This window comes from Armigeres subalbatus, chromosome 1 (assembly GCF_024139115.2).
Source record: "Armigeres subalbatus isolate Guangzhou_Male chromosome 1, GZ_Asu_2, whole genome shotgun sequence".
Lineage (NCBI taxonomy): Eukaryota > Metazoa > Arthropoda > Insecta > Diptera > Culicidae > Armigeres > Armigeres subalbatus.
The window spans coordinates 194,723,521-194,745,980 of record NC_085139.1 but is presented as its reverse complement, the minus strand read 5'-3'; the positions used below and the strand labels follow the sequence as shown (position 1 = coordinate 194,745,980).

Below are 22,460 nucleotides of genomic sequence, written 5' to 3'. Positions count from 1 at the left end.
TATTCACTAGTAAGACTGTCTCTATTTCGATGTATGGGGAAGAGCGAAGTGACCTATATTGTTAATATAATATATTTGAAGATACACAAATTCTTCCACCACTTCAAATTTTTCACCATCCAGCACCATTTCGCTACCACCACCACTAATGAACCCACGTTGATTGCCAGCGACCATGTACTTCGTTTTGCTTGTACTGATCGTGAGTCCAATCCTCGCTGTCTCCCTCTTAAAAGGTACAAAAGCCTCTTCCACGGCACGGCGATCAATTCCGATAATATCGATATCGTCCGCAAATCCCAGGAGCATATGCGATTTTGTGATAATGGTACCGCTGTTTTGCACACCAGCTCTCCTAATCGCTCCCTCGAGCGCTATATTGAACAGTAGATTCGAGAGTGCATCACCCTACTTTAATCCATCTAAGGTAACAAATGACGTCGATACAGTATTGACCCGATTAGGTCACTCCCCGATTTTGTCTACCCCCGATTTTATCACGTTTTCCACCCGATTTTATCACGTTTTCGATCCGATTTTGTCACCCTAAAAAATTTTGAAAATTTTTGTCTTTGTAAATAACACCGCAAACAACGTTGATTTCGATGAAATAACTTCCACCGCCTTTAGATTATTATGAAAGACTTTTTAGTACCTGGGAAGGATTCTGTAAGTATTTTCGACAAGAAATAATGGGTACCGTTTACATATTTTGCCTTTCCAAGGCATAAAATAATTCATATTTGTGAAATGAATGAAAAAAATTGCGTTTTGTCACATACCCTGTTTTATCACCCCAAGAGTGCGTGTTGGCTCTTGTTTCGGACAGCAGAACGATCACGCGATTTGCCGAAATGTTGTGTTCTGCATTGCGCGGCTGTCAGTGCCTGTTTTGTAGTGTTTCTGCTCAGTAAGCAGATAAGTTCGCGCGGCCGAGTGAGTAAACAATTGGTGCGTGATCGGACGTGTTTCAGATAGAATTTAGAACATTCGTAAAATCCGAGTTTCTGGTTCTGATTTGAATGTTCAGTGAATAAGTGTGCGGTTGAACGTGTTTTGTATATAATGCGAAACATTTGTAAAATCCAGGTTACTTTGTCCTCCTTTGGACGGTTCGTAAGTAAATTGATAAATATATTTTAATATTTTTTCAGCATATTCTGTTATTGACAAACGCTCTATATTGTCGAATAGAGCTCCCCAGGGTTCGGATTTCTCACTCACTCACGCGACAACTGATCACTCCACCATGCATTTTATCCGGATAAATTACAGTGCGATAAACTCCGGCACAAGCGATGGTGCGAAAAATTGTTATCCTTCTTCCCATGTTTCGCGAAAATCAAATGCTGCTTACTTTGCCTCTCCAAGCTGATTGAATCTGACGATGAATCTACGATAAGCAAAAGGTTCAATACAGCAGTTTTTCCCCTCGCTTTCAATCAATTCATGTGGTGGTGTGGTTTTAGTGGGCGCACTGAACATTTTAAAATTGTTTTGGGTTCGAATCCCGTCGCGGTCCTGAAGTTTTGTAAATATGCTTGTAAAATTTATCTGATGAGGCGACGAGAAGGAAAATTTGTGGATTAGAATTAAATTATCCGGCGATCCGGCGCTCAAGAATTTATCACCCGCCATTCTATCCGGATAAAAATGTTGTGTGAGAATACTTCCTCATAGGGGGACCATGAAAAATCACACTCCGCTAAATGGATTAATCGCAGGTTTTTATTCATATGAGTTAGAATTCCGAAGCCAGGAGCTCCCTATTATTCACCTCACCCACTAACACAAATTTTCCTTCCCGAGACATCTATGAAGGTAGTATGGGTTCCCTGCATCTTCACTAGTAGATGTTGAACTAACATTCCTTCCCTTCCTTCCGTGATTGTAAGGACGTGGCCAGGTATACAACTGCTACTGTATAGGAAAAGTTACTAATCCCAAGTGCCAATTTGCGACAATATACAGTAGTTTGCTCAATTGAGCATTGTATAGCCATCCACGATTTGTACAATCACATATGCTATGCTATGCTATGCTATACCCTGTTTTATCACCCCAAAATTCACCAGGGGGATGATAAAATCGGGATATTACTGTATTTCATCCGCAACCCTTACACTTGATTTCGATCCGTCCAACGTTATACGGATCAGCCGTATCAGTTTCGCCGGAAAAGCATGTTCAAGCTTAATTTGTCATAATTCATTCCGTTTCACTGAATCGTACGCCGCCTTGATTAAACAGATGATGTGTCTGCAAGCTGTACTCCCGGAATTTATCAAGGATTTGTCTCAGGGTAAACATTTGATCCGTCGTTGATAGGCCCTCACGAAAACCTGCTTGGTATTCGCCGACGAAGGACTCTTCAAGCGGTCTCAATCCGTTGAACAGAATACGGGACATAATTTTGTACGCCGAATTAAGGAGGGGTATTCCTCGGTAATTGGCGCACTCCAGTCTGTCCCCTTTCTTAAAGAGAGGGCAAATGAGGCCGTCCAACCAGCTAGCAGGCATTTCTTCGTCTTCCCATATTTTCGACATAATATGGTGCAGAACTTCATAAAGCTGCTCACTGCCATGTTTGAGAATTTCAGCAGGGAGCTGGTCCTTCCCCGCAGCCTTATTATTTTTCAGCTCTTTAACAGCTTTTTTAACCTCATCTAGTGTAGGTGACTCCACAGCTTGTCCATCGTCGCTAATATTTATTCTGTTCACCGATGCACCGTCACTTCCTCCATTCAACAAAGTCTCGAAGTGTTGCTTCCACCTGGCAGCCACTTCAGTTTTATCTGTCAGCAAATTCCCTTGTCGGTCGTTGCACATGACGGGAGATGGCGCTGTCTTTCTCCGCACGCCATTGACAGACTCATAAAACCTCCGCATATCGTTCTGCTCAATTTTTTCCTGCGCCTCACTAATAACTTGTTCTTCGTATTCTTTTTTCTTCCTGCGGTGGGTTCGTTTTTCGGCTGCTCTTACTTCCTTGTACCGATCTCTATTCGATGGGGTACCCGACTCCAACATCCGGCTTCTGGCAACGTTCTTCTCGTCTGTCACTCTCTGACACTCCAAATCGAACCAAACCGGCCTGGGTCGCCTCTGTGCAGTGCCTACCACTTCTCGTGCTGTTGTGATCACCGCTCCATGGATCGACTCCCATAGATCGTTGATGTTGTCGCTAACGTTGATTGCACTTATCCGTTCGTCGAGCTTCTGGCGGTACTCAGCCGATACTCCTTTCGCCGACAATCGCTGGATATTGTAACGCATCGTTCGCTATGATCTTTCGTTCGAAAATTTACTAGCCGTAGGCCGTTGTCATTGGTAGCGGAGTGAATGCTCTCCCTACCCATTATGGGACGGAAAAAGTCCTCTCTACCAACCTGAGCATTGGCGTCTCCGATAACAATTTTCACGTCATGCTGGAACTCTCCATAGGCTTTATCAAGACATTCATAAAACGTGTCCTTCCCGTCGTCAGATTTATCGTTTGTCTGTGCGTAATGCTACGTTTTGACAGGGCAAGTGAGTTGAACAACTCAGTTGAATTCAACTGACTTGCCAAAAGTTGAACATGTTCAACTTTCTTTTCGTTCAAGTGAATTGAATTAAGGTGTTTACACGTTCAGTTCGCGTTCAATTCAAGCGACTTGCTCAATTCACTTGCCTTGTCTAAACGTAGCATAAACGTTGACTAGGCTGTAATTGAAGAATTTGCCCCGTATCCTCAACACACAGATTCGTTCGCTAATGGATTTCCACCGCATCACTCGCTTCATCTGCTTCATCTCCAACCTTCTGCAATTCGCGAGCCAGAAGGCTCACCCGTCCAGATTCATTTAGGGTCCTGACATTCCAGGTATCGAGTTTCCAATCATAGTCCTTATTTCGTTGCCGGGTCGGTTGCCAAAAATAACGTTCTCTTTTTCTTCTATCTCCATTTTTCGTGGTATTTGAGAGGCTTCAAATCACAAAAATTATATACAAACCAAATCCCTTTCCATTGCTTTGTTTTTGATGGGATGGAAATAGGAGCTATGATATGAAATGGCGAACCGTTCCCCTACATTTTGTAACAGAATCTGTTACAAAAAAGGCATAGAACTAAATAACACGGCATGTTATAAATCTTTACTCTACTCATATTAGGTCCATCATTGTCGTAAAATATATGGAAGATCAACATAGTTTGGCGGAAAAACAAGTCAGGAATCAGTTAGCAAACATTTCTATAATACAATTTTAATCGGAAAGGAGATTTAATTTGGAAAGCAGGCCTAGTTTCAGCCGTTTAATTTGCACTAATCTCCCTTACAGGCATTGAAATTTAAAATATGGTTCGATGTGTTTCCCTAAGGCGAATGGAGCTTAAGCTGATAACGACTATTTTTAACGGCAGTGGGTGATATAAATTCTTAGCTGAGTTAGTTGTTGAATGTGCTGATAAGCAGATCGATCAAGGTTGAACAATTTATCAGTTAATCGTCAGTGGATCAGTATTCCCGTTGTTGTCAAGCATCAGAATGGGAAGCTATTTCAGATAAACAACGGAATGAAAAATTTAAGATAAATTTGAGCTAGTCCACCTAATTTAACCATTTTTTTTGCATTAGCATTAAGCGATGCACTTAAATTCATAGCTGGTACAAGACTTTTGTATGATAGTAGCATGACCTCCATTCGTTACCATAGATATTATTTTGGAAATTATTACTATCTCTTAGATGGGAAGCAAGGCACTCTGGAATAGTCGAGATTTGTTGTGCAATCACGGTCTTGCGGATGCTGGGGGAGTGAACTCTATGACCTTTCATAGGTGCCAAGAAATAATCGAATTACATATACAGAATCACTGAGTTGTGTGTCGCTGCGTGCTGGCATCGAACGAGATAAAAACGGATGTCAACCTGGGAGCAGAATTTGGTGTCAGGAATCGTAGGATTGTGCATCAGAGCTATAATTTCTCCCACCGATTTCAAGAACGCCGTCAGAATTGATCAACGGGTTGAACATACACGTAGATGTGAGTGCGATGAGACTAACTGTTGGGCTTCAAATGCCTTCAGTTCTGCCGAAATTGAATCTGTTTGTATTAACCGTTTTAATGCTAGCTCTGCAACCTGTAATTCGACTGTAGTTAAAAGCGATAAAGCACTCGTTCGGTCATCGATACCCGTAAATTAGCGAAAAAGCGCCGTCAGTAGACGGTTATGCGAAGCATGCGCTGGTAATTGGAGAACTGGTTCACGTAATCTTAGGTGAAAGTTGGTGATGGAGAAGTGGTTGTATATAAAGACTTTTTTGCTTCTTTGGACACTTCCTGATCTATACCGTCATTTACTGGAATTGGTCAAGAACTCTTATCGCTGCGAAGCCATGAAAGTCCTTGCCACCACATTCTACATTCCATTAAGTCTGCTGATGGAATTAAGGAGCGCGACTATCACTTTATCAGACGATAGTACAATTGATACAATGGAGAAGAAATGCTAAAGTTCTATAGACGTTGCCTCCGGAAGCACGACAAATCGATCAATGCAAAGCGTGTTAAGTCGAAGGATGTGGAGCTTATTGTGGGAATACTCAAGCGGGAGTACCTATGCTGGAAAAATATCAATCCTGTCTGCGATGGTTCACCACATGTATTTGACTGACAGTGAATTGCCACGATTGCTTCGATTAATATTTTGGTGGCTCTCCGTTGTGGTTCTTATAAAGCCTACTTCGATGCTTCCAAATCTATTTGATATTGCCTTTTCATGATTCAAACCCAGAGTTATTTGACTGCCCCACAAGGGAGTTCGGTGTAATATAGCTGACCCACTGTTTCTTCATCTTTTCTGGTAACTTCCCGAGCAGCACACATGTTGCACAAAAGTTTCTGTGATCCATATGCAACCGAATTTAGTCACATTTGAGTTGCTGCAACCAAATTGGGCAGGATTGTGCTGCTGCCCCAGTCATTTTGATTACCATTCTCGGCTACAGACGCACCAGAAGATTATTTGTGAGACAATTGTTACCGTTTTCGGTACCAAGGATCAGTACATTTGCGTGGGTATCAATAAAAAAACATACTAACCATTACTATTGTGAGACTTCGCATGCAGTAGCCAAAGGTAGAATAGGTGTACACTTTGGAAACGCCTATTCTGCCTTAAACGTATAAAACCAACTAATTCCGTGTGGCTCAAATCTCGTGTGCGACGATGGCACCCCTATGGTGGGGATGAAGAGAGAAAATCGAAGATAGCGAGGGGATCGTATCGGGTCACGAGACGCAGCAGTCGGAAACCAACCAGGCGAGAAGAAAGTTAAAGTGTCCGATAAATCGATATTTTTTTGATAAGAAAATTATTTTGAGCTTTTTAGTGGAATGTTTTCACCTGTCATAAGACGAGTTTAAACAATCCCATTGAATTCCACCACTTAATTGTATCCTGACAGATACGTATTTCGACCTCAACTGTAAGGCCGTCTTCAGTGTCTCGTACTTGACTCGACTTAAAGAAAATGATCGCAGCTTACACTATTTATACTATGCGTAGGTATAATAATTTATCTAGGTACTTATCTTCCTACGGTGCTTATGCTCTACTCGCTTGATGCGCTTAATGCTTAGGTATAAACCTGAAGAGCCAGGAGCTACCATTTCCTTGATCTTTATTCAACAACCGCGTTTGTACCTGTCGGTAGATTTCCAAGCTCTCAGCAACATCAAGTTTCCACGGAGAAGAGACATTTCTTAAAATTTTAATGTTTGATGTCGTAATTGAATGATTTTCCTGATATACATGTTCAGCTACCTTAGACCTAAACTCATAATTTAATCCCTTATCAGTTTCCCTCTTAGCCTTACTTACTTCTGCAATATGTTCTTTGAACCTTACATCTAACGATCTTTTTGTTTGACCTACATATACTTTATCACACTGTGAACAATTAATTTGATAAACCCCGGCCTTATTTAACATTTCTACTCTATCCTTTGTGGAGCCCAACAGAGTCTTCAGTTGATTGCTTCTGCTGGAGAATACTAAATCGATGCCGAATTTCCTCAGTCGATGGCGTAGCTGGTGGGTGATGTGTCGATCATAGGGGACCGATACCCTCTTCAGCGGTTCATCGATCGGTGTTAGTGTTGTCAGTTCGTTTTTCCGTAGGTTCCTCTGCTTCTTGTTGATGATTGCTTGTATTGTTCTTTCCTTGTATCCATTGATCCTCGCTGTTTCCAAGATGTGTTGAAGCTCCTTCGTTTTCCTTCTTCGCTCAGGGAATCGTCTGCATCCTGTGGATCATGTGATGAAAAGCTGCCATTTTGTGCTGATACGAATGATTTGATGTGTATGGGATGACTCTCATGGTGTTGGTGGGCTTCCTGTAGATTTCGAAGTCTAATGTTGCATTTGTTCCCTTGATAACCAGTAGATCCAAGAAAGGTAATTTACCTTCCTTTTCCTCCTCGTGGGTGAATTTGATGTCTTTATGCACGTTGTTTATCGCTTCCAAAATCCTGGGTAGATCTTTCCGGTTGATGATGCTGAAAATGTCGTCCACGTATCTCCACCACTTCTCGGGTAGTACTCCTTGTTCCTCTAGGTTGTCCTCCAAATTCGCCATGAATAATTCGCACAAAAACGGTGATAGCGGATTTCCCATAGGTGCACCCTTCGTTTGTTTGTAGAAGCTTCCACGGAATGTAAAGTAGTTCTCATTCATGCATAATCTTGCAAGCTTGAGATACATATTTACCTTTCCTCGCCATGTTGTATCCGTCCGTTGTCCTAGTAGCCAATCCTCCAAAAGGTTCAGAGCATCCTTTTATCCTTATATTTTTTTATCAAGCAAGTGATCAAGGGTCACCACGCGGTGAGGCCGAAGTAAAGCTATTGCCGATTTCCTCAGCGGGAGTTCCAAGAACGGTGTCCAGTGTCACGGTGCTTCTTCGCCCGAGTTCTAAAGTGCGAGACGTGGATCTGAAGTATTTCTTGATTGGCGGCCCGCACCGGATTGCAAGTATTACACGGTCGGGGCAGTTTCCGGCCAAATCAAGCCCAGCCTGTGTCCCGAACCAATTTGGTCCCGATCCAAGACGTTTCGCGAACCCATCAGGAAGTTCCTGGCTATTCGTGGTGCACCAGAAATCGTAAACCGTAAAAGTTCCGCTACATCCCTAGCCCTGACGAGGTAACCTCAAACGCCGCCATTGTTATGTGGCAAACTCAACGCAAGAATACCACGAGGTGGCCCCATTATCTGGATCCCGTCGCCAGCACTTTCTGCGACCGGAGATAGCCCGGACAAAATCCCGACACTCTGCAGTGGCCCCATCGGTCGCACTCCCTCGGGAAGACCTGGGACCGGTATTTGCGACAGACCGAGACGACGCGCCGCCAGCACAGTAGAGGACGAAAAATCAGTCAAAGCCATCTGGGAAATCATCGGCAGGAAGTGGCGGACAGAATCATTGCCCACCGGACTCCAGATCCCCACGCGAAGCCCATGCGAAATACCGAAAGCCTCGGATACGATGAGGATAGACGCCTACCTGAAGCCGGGAGCAAGCTCCGCGACCCGTACCGTCCCGCAGTAGGCCGTATGTGCATTGCACCCAGAGTTCGCGGGCGAGCCCACCTTTGCCATCCCCCCCCCCTTTGTCGCATCGCCACAGGTATGTTAGGAGCCTGGTCTCCGTATGCTTCTCAGGACATCTATCAGCCGCAACGAATCTACTAACCAAACAAAAAAAAACTAACCCTAACATGATAAGAAAAATATATAAATAATTAAAATGTACATGGATTTCTTTAATGATATTGGTGCATGCATCTGAATGATCCTTCCTTGTTCCGTCCACTTCAGCTACGTCTGGTGTCGTGTGTTCTTTGAGCAGGAGGTAAGCCGGCCCTGAGGAGAGGTGAGCTAGTTTGGGGCGTGTGGACGTCCACTGCCTAGACGTGTGGACGTCACCGGCAGTTACACAATCATGAAGAAAGAGCGGTCACATGACATATTTTGGTCAACAAATGTAAATGTCCATTCCTGCAGGCTCCACTGGGGCACTCCATGTGGTACTGGAAGTGGCCATTGAGGTCTTACATACTCTACAGACGAATCAGAAGATTATTTGTGAGAAATCATCAAGAAAGAGCTGTCGCATGACTTGTTTTGGGCTAACAACTCCTAATGTCCCCTCCTACTCAAAAAAAAAAACTGAAAAATTACTAATAGAAACGTATTTAGTATAGCTCTTTTTAAAGGTGTTGTTTGAGAAGAGTTCCATATAAAAAATAAGTTTTCATCATAAATACCCCAAATGCCAAATCGTAGGTACCCCAACGAAATCTGGAATAATTCCTGAACCATACGGAATCTGAGCACCACTCAAAGTGGAATCGAAACTAGAATAAAAACTGAACCTTGTCTTAAAATTTCACATTGATCGGTTGAAAGCGAACAGAGTTAAATGCTTGGCCTTTTGGGTGTTAATCAACGAAGGAGGTGTGTTGCCCTGAGAAATGCAACATGCGAATGAATGCTTCGTGGTGGATACTCTGGACTTAACTGTTGCTAGAAATTCGAACATGCGCACTACAACTTGATGCATACATTATGGCCAATTGTAGCTTGTTGAAGCATTATTTGGCAAAATAATCCAATCAATGCCAACTCCACGGGACGTAACCGACCCATTCGTAAACCTGTGCTCGTGGTTATGAAAGGAACGTGGGTGGTTGAGGAACTCGGTCACCGAACTTATAAAGGAAATGGAATTGTCACCCCTGCGTAATTGGCAAGCTATGGAGCTATTTATAATGGTTGTGAGGAGTGCCACTGAGGGGGAGACCAACGCCGGCCATCGTGCGCTGAATCCAGTCCCCTTCAGTGAGGAGAGGGATTTTGTATGCTCCAGAGGTATCCCGTAACACGGTAGATCACTTTGACGTAGTGTGTTGCGGTGTAAGATCTACCAAACAGAGTCCTAGCTTAAACCATTTTTCTAGCTAGGGCAATAAGTTGTGGTAATTAAGGATTCATCGTATTTAGTCCCCGCTACCAACAGCAGTCTCAGAAATTAAACACAATTAATGTTACCTTGCAGACAGTTGAAAGACTCGAATTCCTCTTGTTTGAGGCTAGACTGTATGCAGCGGAAACAACTTTTCAAGCAATTAGTTATAAAACCTCGGTACCCGGTCCTAGGCTGAACTGACTGCGAGAAAAATCGAGTTAGGGGTTTAAATACGTACTAACTCTTCTTGAACTGGTGAACAATGGTAGTGAGAGGAACACACGGAAGTTCTTATTACTGAACAAATTCGCTTGCTTGAAATGGTCTTGTAGACAGAGCTAAATCCCGGGTTTTCATTGTTTTACTGGTGGTATTATAGAAGCAAGACAAGGATGTGGCTAGGGCTCCGATGCATGGCCAAAAACAGTATCACTGTTCTGTTTTCTCAAGAAAGGATTGATTTCCTATTGATAAGGGCGCGCCTTCATTGGGTTTGCTCTCTGTGAAGGGTCTAAATAGCGGGACCTTGTCATGTTGCTCTTGAGAAAACAAAACAACAACTGTATCGAAAACGATACTGCATTGCTTATCAATAGTAATGAAGTAATTCGACATGCACTTAAACACTAAGGATACGGGTAACGCTACAATAGATCTAATAACAGGTCGCAGTGGCACACCCGAACAGGAAAAAAAAATGCTCCAGAGGTGGCTGCGGCGAACGTGGCGCCTTTGTGACAGAAAGCCAGCGCACGGTGGCGGAAAGATGCCTGCCTCAGCACAGGTAGACTCGGCCGGAGTTAAGGGTAACAATTCTGAGGTGGCTCGAACGTAGGAATTAAAAGTCGGTAACAGAGCTTTGACGAGGTTATAGGTCAGTTCGAGGCCGTAGAATAGGCGGCTATTAATGATAGCCTGCCTGATCTTCAACCAGATCAAAGTTTACTTCAAATTCGCAGAAATGAGGAAGGAAAAAAACGCCATGATCAATGGAGATTCCGAGCTGATGCCGGACATAGCACCCTGTGAGTAAATTCCGGACAAAAGCAAGAAAGTTGCCGGAAAATCCCCACTCTTTCAACTGTTGGAGGACGAAGCGGGTCCAAGTCCTGCTTAAAGCCTTGGAGATATCCAAAGAAACTAAATCCATGTGCTTGCAGGCGTTGTAGACGTTTTGCAGTACCCATTCTTCTTCTTCTTCTTCTTCTTCTTCTTCTTCTTCTTCTTCTTCCTATAGATTACAGTAACTTATATATTGCCGCATTCAGTCACAATTGAGTTGCTGCAACCAGATTCGATTGACAAGGCTCTTCTTCAATAGCTCTACATTCCAACTGGAACTTGGTTTGGTTTTCAACTTAGCATTTCCGACGTTATTAATTGAAAGCTTTTCTATGCTCGCCGTCGCATGAGTATGAATCTTGTGTGGCAAATACAAAGGATACACTATGCCCAGGGGAGCCGAGAATGTTTCCCACCCGAAAACATCCTAAGCCGGACTCGCCATCTTGGCAATCCTACGCCTTTGCTCGCAATGCTACTGGAGACCCCAGGTATGCAAAGTATGTGCCCATGCCGCATCCCGGGCGGAACGCGTGTTGTTGATAGCCGAACCTACCATCGGCTTCTAAATAATTTATCCCTCAGCCGCCGATTCACTAACCTCTCCACAACCTTGGGGACACAAGAGGTTAGTTTAATAGACCGGAACATTGTGACATCTTGATAGGAAATGTCGTTCTTGAAGTTGGGTACAACGAGGCTTTTACGCCACTCGTCTGGAAAAATTTGATCTTACCATGCTTGGTTGATCAATTCCAGAAACCGGATTTTAGCGGAGAGAGGAAGGTATTTGATCATGGGATAACCCACCCCATCGGGACCTGATGATTTTCCATTAACCCTTGAGAGGGCAAAAGAAAGCTCAGAAGCGGAAAACGGAGAATTTAAATTGGCGTTTTGTAGATCAGAAGGGACTCGAAAGTTGGAGAGAGACGAAGATCTACAGGTGGTGGCCCGCTAATTCAGCTGGATAGTCGTTGACAGAGACTAAACCGGCAAAATATTCCCCGAGATCCCCCTCAGAGGGATCAGAGATGGTACCGGTCGAGATGGATGGGGAAAGATCTTCGCTTACCACTAAGTGTGATTACTTTTCCTCTTAGTTCGGCCGCAGATTGGCTGGGGTTGACCGAGTCGAGAAAACCCTCCCACTGTTTTCCGTTGACTTCTACAATCACTGACCTGCTTTCATAGTGTTTTTCTTGCTTTGTTAGAGTGACCGGCGGGCATTCCGGGAATTAAGTATCCGCAGCGCTCGAAGGGCTTCCACCTTAACCACACGGCGCGTGTCATCCGACCACCAGCGGAGTCCCTTTAGTCTTGGCCGAGTGCTAGTTTGTGAAATGGAGGCAACGACGGCATCGAGAACGGTTTTAGTGAAATCGGGAAGAGATGTGGATGTGTTTCGCATAAATTCGCGGCGAAGCCAGACCAGGAGAAAATAACTCAATAATACTGCAAGCTGTTATTGATACCTTACACTGGAATGAAGGGGTCTTTATTAGTCTTGCGAGCAAAGGCGTAAGATTGCCAATCCGGAGATGGTGAGTTCGATTCTCGATCCGGTCTAGTATCCGGATCCTTGGCACAGTATATTCATTGTACTTGCCACACAAGATACATACTCATGCGGCATCGTAGCGCCATCTTGACCTCCGGGTGATGTGCGGGGGCGAAGCGTTGACAGTGACCGAAATCGGATAATGATTGCTCTCGAATAGGTCGGTGGTCACGAGGATTGGTCATGGGATCACCCCAGGCTGGATGATACGCGTTGATATCCCCATGACGAGGGACTTGTGAATTATATCACCATTTGTACTTCCCTGGTCCATGGAGTCGAGTACAAACCGATTGACCTCCTGAAGGCCAATGATCCACGACGGGCTGTCGTGTGTGAGCAGCTGTAGATTGAGAACAGGTTGTTCCAGAAACCGTTGATGTTCCACAGAAATTGACTTCCAGCGAACGAGTGGGGGTCGGGGAGGAACAAGTGTGCTACTTTTGTCCGAACCAATAGAAGGTAGAGGTGGTTCGTTCGATGTACCAGTTGAGTTGTGCTGGTAAGAGGGTAAGCAACCAAATGATACGTTGGGTTAAGGGGAGGTGAGTTTAAAAATCGTTACGTAGCAAAACAACCAAATTAAAAAAAAAATCAAAATGTCTATAATGAGGATAAAACATAGAAAAAAAAACAAAAACTTTTTTCATGTGATGTTTTTAGAGAAGATCCAATAATTACGTAACGCAGAAAATTATGCATTTTGGTTCCCCATCCCTATGTCAAACTTTTTGTATGAATTATTCAAAAAATTTGCATGGATTGTAACACTTCGGGCAACCCCCTCCCCCTCTAAGCGTTATGTTATTTTTGGATGCTCCCTTATAACAATTGGCAATAGAAGGGGAGGGGTTGTCTCAGTGAGCGTCACGTAATTAAAACAGAGGGAGTCTGGTCACACGTCACTTGTTGTTAAATGAGGGGCGGGGCTTCAAAATCCCTATTTTTTCTTTACGTATTTTTTGCACAAAGCCTTACAGAGGATTCGTAGAGGTTTTTGCCTAGCTTTGACCATTGCTCATTATCTATCAAAAACGCTTTCTGCAAACCCTGGTTTAGTTGCATGCAAAAGGAAGCTTCGTCCAGATAAATCTATAATCTCTCTATTTCTTCTATTTGTTACAGGCAAAGGTCGCCGCACCTCGGATGATACTGTTCCTGATCACATTTATCCTATACTTTTCACTAATTAGCCTAACCGAAAAAGGTACTGTCGTATCCACTGTTTTGAAATGTCTGCCAATTGTGAGCCTGTGGATCTTTGTACTGCTTACAGGTTTCGAATTGAAGAAAAGGTACCCACATATTTAGCTAAAAATTCAATTAAAAATTAACGCACGAAATTTACAGCCACAAGTACAAACATCTAATCCTGGTTGGATTAATATTCTCATGTTCCGGAGACATACTACTCAACTACGACCTCTTTGAGGCCGGAATGGCCGGCTTCGGACTGGCTCAAGTTTTCTACATATCAGCCTTCGGATTCCACCCTCTGCGACCATGGTTTGCACTGCCTCTCTATGGGATCGGAGCCGCAGCAGTGGGCCTGATGTTTAACAACTTGCCACTTATCATCAAAATTTGTCTTCCAATCTATGGTGCCCTACTGTTGACTATGTGCTGGCGGTCCCTGTCACGAATCGACTCTGCTAAGGTAGACAAGTTTTGAATATGTAGCTTTGAGTACCATACTACACGGATTTATATTTTTCAGAACATCCTCCGTATGGCTTGCGGACTAGGGAGCATACTCTTCGTTATATCCGATAGTATTATTGCGTTCGACAAGTTCTACACTCCAATAAGTAACGCCCAGGTTGGCATCATGGTCACCTATTACGTGGCCCAGTTTGGAATCGCACTAAGTGTCATCGAGCAGCCAGGCTCTGTGAAAACTGCCAAATCTTCATCGCCCAAGCGAAGCCAAAACGGTATGAAGAAGAAGAAATCTTCTAAGGAAAAATAAGAAAGACATCGATAAAACATCTAACATCATTCTTTAAACACGCATTTGAAAGCATTCCTTCATATGAACGAACACTTACATAATTCCATATGTAAAGTTTTTGGTGAGTTGCGCAATTAGCTCATCTGTGCATGTGCATTTACTATACCTATTAAGGATAACAAAAAAATGAACAATATAACCTTTTTAGACGTGAAGATATTCGAAAATAATATGGAGCCATGATGAAAGAGATTAGAAACCATAGACTGTGATCTATTATCTTCCCTCGAGCTTTGAGGATCTACAAACCACCACCAACAATATCTGCTTGCGCGAAGAATGTATTTGGAGTACACCGAATGGTAAAGTGGCTCGATTAAGACTCGAAAAATATAACAAAAATATAGCCATTACAGGCGAAATACAATGCAGTTTTCAATTATTAGATGTTGAACCTAGTTCAAGTTAATTCGTATCAATGACAAAAAATGTAGACAAAATGAGAGACTGTGTAAGTTATTTTAGATATTAGAGGAATTTACCATCAAGAAAAATAAAATACAATTCAACGTTCCTTAACTCAGCAAAAGCAGTTTATCGATTGATGACGATTCCTGATTATTAAAATTTTCTTCTTCTATTTCGTTATTATTTATTTTTTGACTATTTTTTCATTTTTATTCTTTACATTCATATTATTCTTCTCCAGACTTCCATTCCCTACTCTCAGCTACTTATTTTTCTCCTTCTTAAGTGGCTCCACACTCCTACTAGGACTTGGCCTGTTTCACTTTAATGTTCTATAAGCTTTCCCACAGTTATTAATTGAAGGCCCGCCAATTGCACGAATATAAGGTGTATTGTATATCTTGTGTGTCAAGTGCAATGAATATTGGATACACAATATACCCATGCCCCAGGGAGCCGAGAATTTTTCCCACCCGAAACCATCCTAAATCTGACCGAGAATCGAACTCGCCATCTCCGGATTGACAATCCTCTATCTGGAGACCCCTTTTTCCTATGTAATCTGTCGTGAATATCAGTATGGGGATGGTTTTAGTCAGTCGCGGATTTTCTAAAAATATCGGAAATCACGTAAAAATTGCCAAAAACAGATTTTTGACCAATTTTTTAAACGGTGGTTTTTTTCGCGGACTACGGATTCTACGTGTATTTCAAAATAATATTCTAAGTATTTTTCAAGGGAAAACCGAATTGGAAATTCATAACAAAATATCAGAAAATTATCTAAAAAATATGACATTACAAATGAGGGGGTTAGAAGCACAGGGGTGTAAGTGACATTTTGATCAAAATTGAGTTGACTACAGCAAAAAATACTTTGGTTCTTGTGCTTTGCGGCAATATGTCATTAGTAATTTTTTGAACTTTCATACAAATTGTATGAAGCGAAAAAAAGGAAAAACTTTGAACCCATTTTTCTCAAAACCAACTTTTTGTCATTTACACCCCTTGGCGTTTGACCCCCTCTAATATGTAAGGCAAATATTAAATATTAGAGTAGTACGCGGATACTCTCGATGCTTCGAGTACACTGGAGTCGCTATTTACGCGACTTTTTTTACGAGTTTTTTTTTTGCGCGGATTTAAAAAAAAATATTTTTAGCCCGATTTTTCAAAAAAGTCTTGAAATCACGAGAAAATCATAAAAAGTTGACACACACAGATGGGTGGACCAGGCCAACGACGCTGATCAGCGTGTACTAACGCGTCTAAGGATTGGCCACACGAGACTGACTCATACGTTTCTGTTAAAGAAGGATTCTCCACCCACATGCGAATACTGCGGAGTCACAGTTGACGTACGGTACCTGATCCTTCACTGCCGGCCGACAGTTCGTGGGAGAGAGGGAAGGCAATAGAATCAGTACAACAAGTCTGAGAGACGCATTGAGTTACAGCGAGCAAAACACTAAAAGATGGCTAAACTTTTTACACGAAACAAGACTGTACACGAAATTGTAAATGGTGAAAGAAGGAATTGGCCCTGACGAAAGCGAGAAAACAAAATGGGGGCCGGATGATGCGTTTCTATCTCACCCGGCAAAGGATATAGGACGTCAATTTTAAAATGCTTATTAAGACGTTAAAACACATTTTAGCTGAAAATAGTTGGATTTTTCGGGTTAGAAATTTAATTTTCTTTTAAATAAGCAACACGAGAATAGAAATATTTTGATTAAAAAAACATGAGTAGATAAATAGTCTAGCATATAGTTTTTCAAATTTCTAATCCTACTTATTAAAAAGTTTTCAATATATCACTGTTACTAACATTTTAAAAGCATTTTAAAATATTCTTCCTATATTTCACCATGTTGAAATACAGTGATTTCACGCACACGTCCGTCTCCGCTAGATGGCAACAGCGCAGCTTCGTCAAAGCGAATGAGAGCGCACATAGACACCGGAGAATCAGGGAAAACAGTTCGCACCCAGCATAGAAACCGAGGAAAGCAGTATATCCACAACGAAGCAGTCGACTAAACTACACTACACGTGTAGTAATTGTGGGGTTTGAGTAAAATGTCTTCAGCGTGTTATAATAGATTCACACGTCAGCGTGTCAATCGGCGAGCAGCAAGCCATGATTTTGCCTCTTCGAGTCAGACCTCCGCGGCGTGCACACGCATCCACGGAGAGTCGCCGTCATAACTTCGTTTCGGCTATTTAGAGCCTCACAGTAGTTTCGGCAACGGCTGGCACTGTGGGACAAGTCTTGCCCACAGGTCAGTCCCCAGTTTTTTAACCGTAAACATATACTGCCACCCCTGTTATTTTTCCAGGTTGCCATACCAGACCACATTTCACCCGGAGATGCTGCCCTTCTCCCCAGAGCTCGTCGCAGGAATACCACACAAAGCGCATCCCAAGTGCCGGCTGCTGTCGGTATTGACAGATCTATTCCACTAAAAAGAGCCTAATTTTTTTTCTGAGATCTAGTGTGATGGTTTCGACAGCGACTGGTACTCTGGGCAAAGCCCATCATAGGCAAGTATCCATTAATCCTATCCGTATGCAGAAAGCTACGCGGTATATTTTACCCCACAGCCAATCCAACTCGTAAAAGCGCCCTCATCCTCGTACGATCGCCATGGATAGTCGACGACCAATACTTCGACCGCTGTGTCATTCCGGCCTTTCTCGCCGGTTGAAGATAATGAGAAGAATATCCAGAAGATTCAGAAGGAATAGCAGATGAAATAGAAGATACAGTAATACGACCCAAAATAATTGTAAACCACAATACACCAAACCCCTTATTCCTGACACGAATGCACTATACCACGAGAAAATCATAAAAAGTTGATTTTTAGTTGATTTTTGCAAAAGTCGTTTTTTTACGCGTATTTCGGATTTTACGCGGTTTTCGAAAAAATATTCTAAGTATTTAATTAGGCCGAATGAGAAGTGAGAAGGCAAAATTGAGAAATGAGGAGTAATATGTGAGAAGTGAGAAGCAACAAGGGAAAAGTGAGAAGTGAGAAACGAAAAGTGAGATGTGAGAGGTGACAAGTGAGATTTAAAAAGCGTAAAGTGAGAAATTAGAAGTAATATGTGAGAAGCAAGGAAGAAGAAATGAAGAGTGTGAAGTGAGAAGAAGTGAGAAGAAGGAAATCCAGGAGGAGATTGGTCGGCTGAAGAACAACAAAGCCCCTGGGGTTGACCAACTACCAGGAGAGCTATTTAAACACGGTGGTGAGGCACTGGCTAGAGCGCTGCACTGGGTCATTACCAAGATTTGGGAGGAGGAAGTTTTGCCGCAGGAGTGGATGGAAGGTGTCGTGTGTCCCATCTACAAAAAGGGCGATAAGCTGGATTGTAGCAACTACCGCGTAATCACATTGCTGAACGCCGCCTACAAGGTACTCTCCCAAATTTTATGCCGTCGACTAGCACCAATTGCACGAGAGTTCGTGGGGCAGTACCAGGCGGGTTTTATGGGCGAACGCTCCACCACGGACCAGGTGTTCGCCATTCGCCAAGTACTGCAGAAATGCCGCGAATACAACGTGCCCACACATCATCTATTCATCGACTTCAAAGCCGCATATGATACAATCGATCGGGACCAGCTATGGCAGCTAATACACGAACACGGATTTCCGGATTAACTGACACGGTTGATTAAAGCGACGATGGATCGGGTGATGTGCGTAGTTCGAGTTTCAGGGGCATTCTCGAGTCCCTTCGAAACCCGCAGAGGGTTACGGCAAGGTGATGGTCTTTCGTGTCTGCTATTCAACATCGCTTTGGAAGGGGTAATACGAAGATCAGGGATTAACACGAGTGGTACAATTCTCAATAAGTCCGTCCAGCTATTTGACTTCGCCGACGACATTGGTATTATGGCACGTAACTTTGAGAAGATGGAGGAAGCCTACATCAGACTGAAGAGGGAAGCCAAGCGGATCGGACTAGTCATCAATACGTCGAAGACGAAGTACATGATAGGAAGAGGTTCAAGAGAAGACAATGTGAGCCACCCACCGCGAGTCTGCATCGGTGGTGACGAAATCGAGGTGGTAGAAGAATTTGTGTACTTGGGCTCACTGGTGACTGCCGAAAATGATACCAGCAGAGAAATTCGGAGACGCATAGTGGCTGGAAATCGTACATACTTTGGACTCCGCAAGACGCTCCGATCGAATAGAGTTCGCCGCCGTACCAAACTGACAATCTACAAAACGCTCATTAGACCGGTAGTCCTCTACGGACACGAGACCTGGACGATGCTCGTGGAGGACCAACGCGCACTTGGAGTTTTCGAAAGGAAAGTGCTGCGTACCATCTAATGTGGGGTGCAGATGGCGGACGGTACGCGGAGGAGGCGAATGAACCACGAGTTGCATCAGCTGTTGGGAGAACCATCCATCGTTCATACCGCGAAAATAGGACGACTGCGGTGGGCCGGGCACGTAGCCAGAATGTCGGACATTAACCCGGTGAAAACGGTTCTCGACAACGATCCGACGGGCAAAAGAAGGCGAGGTGCGCAGCGGGCAAGGTGGATCGATCAGGTGGAAGATGACTTGCGGACCCTTCGTAAACTGCGTGGTTGGCGACGTGTAGCCATGGACCGAGCCGAATGGAGAAGACTCTTATATACCGCACAGGCCACTCCGGCCTTAGTCTGAATAAATGAAATGAATGAAGGGAGAAATGAGAAGTGACAAGTGAAAGGCGAGAAGTGAATAGTGATAAGAGAATAGTGAGAAGTGAGTAATGAAATAGAGCTGTGAGAAGGGAGAAGTGAGAAGCAAACAGTGATAACTGAGAAGCGATAGGTGAGAAATTAAATTGAGAAGTGAGAAGAGAAATTATATACGATAAGTGAGAAGTGAGAATCGAGAAGAGAAAAGTAAGAAGTACGAAGTGAAAAATGAGAAGTGTGAAGTAAGTAGTGTAAAGTGAGAAGTGAGGAGTAAGAAGTGAATAGTAAGAAATAAGAACTGATAAGTGAGAAACGAGAGGTGTGAAACGAGAAGGGAGAAGTAAAAAATGAAGGATGAGAAGTAAGATGGGAGAACTGACAAGTGAGAAATAGGAAGGGAGAAATGAGAAGTGAGAATACGATAGCGGTAAGTGAGGTGTGAGGTTTGTGTGAATTGTGAATTGAGGAAGTGTGAATTAAGGAATGATATGGGAGTAGTGAGAAGTAAAAGATGAGCAGTGGAAAGTGATTTCTGAAAAGAAAAAAATGAGAAGTAAATAGGAAGGAGTAAGAAGTGAGATGTGAGGAGTCAGAAATGAGAAATTATAAGTGAGAAGTAATATGTGAGATGTGAAATGTAAGAAGTGTGAAATAAGAAGGGAGAAGTAAGAAGGTAGAAATGAGAAATAAGAAGTGAGAAGTAAGAAGCGAGAAGTGAGAAGTGATAAATGAGAAACTACAAGTGAGAAGTGAGAATTTGGATATGAGAAGTGAGATGTAAGATGTGAGAAGTGAGAGCCAAGAAGAGGGAAGCGACAAATGAGAAGTGTGATTGAGAAGTGAGATTGAGAAGTGAGAAATTCAATACGAGAGGTGAGAAGTAAGATGTGAGAAGCGAGAAGTGAGAAACTAGAAGTGATAAGTGAGAGCCGAGAAGTGGGAAGAGACAAATGAGAAGTGAGATTGAGAAGTGAGAAATTCAATACGAGAGGTGAGAAGTAAAATATGAGAAGTGATAGGCGATAAGTGAATAGCGAGAAGTAAGAAGTGAGAGGCGATAAGTGAATAGTGAGAAGTGAGAAATGAGATAAAGATGTAAGATGTGAGAAGCGAGAAGTGATAAGTGAGTAGCGAGAAGTGAATAGTGAGAAGCGAGATGAAAGACGTGTAAAATGAGATAAAGATGTGAGATGTGAGTAGTGAACAAGGAGAAGAGTACCACACGAATTTGATGTCACACATTCCATTGCTTGGATCGGAATCGTGGCGTCATGCTCGTTTGGCTACACTAATTCAGAGTTCGTTTGGCTACACTCGTCTTCGACCAGCTCGTCTATGCGATTTGGGTACAATATTCAGGCCACAACCCGGGATGGGTGTGGTCGTCGAGTAGCTCGATAACATTATCGAGTTCGCAAGTGGAAGGCAGAACATCAGTAAGGAACTGAAACTGCCATGTTGTTCGAGTCGTAAGACAAGAACAAAACGCTTTTATCAGCCACCCGGGGGAAGCGAGAACGACGACAAAGGTGCTACAACCAAGGCCTTCTGCTTCCTTGGAAGAGCAACTATGGCCCAAAAGGCGATTGATTTTGCCCTGACGGCCAACGAGGAAAAGACTGCGCCTAACCAAAAACTCAGGTAGGCTCAGGTAGCAATCCGGTGCTCAGTGCTCAGAGCAAAACCAAACCGGTGACCGCTGAAATTATCTTGGTGCTGAAACGTGGAGCACAAGCTAGCGGGACGGCTGGCCCAAGAGATCTTGAGTGACGGCGCCGAGGTGAGGCTTTTGATGTGTTCTACGAGTCTTGTAAACATTGCGATTAAATTCGTTAACGTTTTGACCATGTTAAAGTGTTTTTCGAGCTTTTAAGTGCATAAATACACTGTTTCCCTTAAAAGTCGTTGTTTCCACCATATTTGAAACAGGTCGATAGACCTTTGGTTACGCGTGAGAATAGCGAAAAGCCAATTTTTTTATTAAAAGTTTTATAAAAAAGTTTATAAAAATAAATGTCGCAATGTAATCGTCCTACGAGTGGAATATACAAAAAGTCAATAGCGAAGGTTGCATTCTGCTGAACCAAAAGCCTCAACGGGGGGAGAATGTTACAGTAAAAAAATGCTTACTTCCGAGCACCGCAGGACTTCTGGACAGGAGTTTTCCTGCGAATAACAATGCTAATCGAAGTAGGGGAATTGCTCCGTTTTCCATCTCACTGAGCATATATACATCTAATCGCGAAACAAAGAAATACGGCACCCATTCCGTCGCTTCTTTTTGCTAACATGCGTGCTCACTGTTGAAAAAAAATCACATGAATAAAAAAACAAATCAAATACCTTTTCATTGCTTTGTTTTTCGTGGGATGAATATCGGAGCTGGACATCAACCCTAGCAAAACAGTTCAGATCGATTTGATTGCAGTAACTTCAGTGTGACTGGATTTGGTCGCATGTGAGTTACAGTGACCGATATGTGACAAGTGTGCTACTCGGGCAGGAGCAGTAACCCTAGATGTAATTTCTTTTGCACTTCACGATGCCGCTGATTAGTGGATGGAGGCCTTTGGCAACCCATCTGGCTCAATATTTTACCCTATAGGTCATTTTATAAAAAAAAACCCAGATTAATCCACCTACAGTGAGATTTTGACCCTTCCTTAATTATAAGGAAATTTTTTCCAGA

General features: G+C 43.1%; 1 protein-coding gene across 3 annotated transcripts in view; it reads left to right on the top strand.

Annotated features, from left to right (window-relative positions):
- The window catches only part of LOC134205640 (lysoplasmalogenase TMEM86A), a 37,218-nt gene extending 22,047 nt beyond the window's left edge, over nt 1–15,171 (top strand). For 2 of the 3 annotated variants that reach the window (XR_009978165.1, XR_009978166.1), the window contains exons 2-5: nt 13,767–13,936; nt 13,992–14,298; nt 14,359–14,713; nt 14,801–15,171. Coding sequence is in view for 1 of the 3 variants with exons in the window: in XM_062681077.1 (XP_062537061.1) it covers nt 13,767–13,936; nt 13,992–14,298; nt 14,359–14,575; nt 14,801–14,835 (729 nt within the window). In the remaining 2 variants the exon portion in view is untranslated. The remainder of the gene's footprint in view (nt 1–13,766; nt 13,937–13,991; nt 14,299–14,358; nt 14,714–14,800) is intronic. The other variant, XM_062681077.1, reaches the window with a different exon arrangement.
- The last annotated feature ends 7,289 nt before the right edge of the window (nt 15,172–22,460 follow it).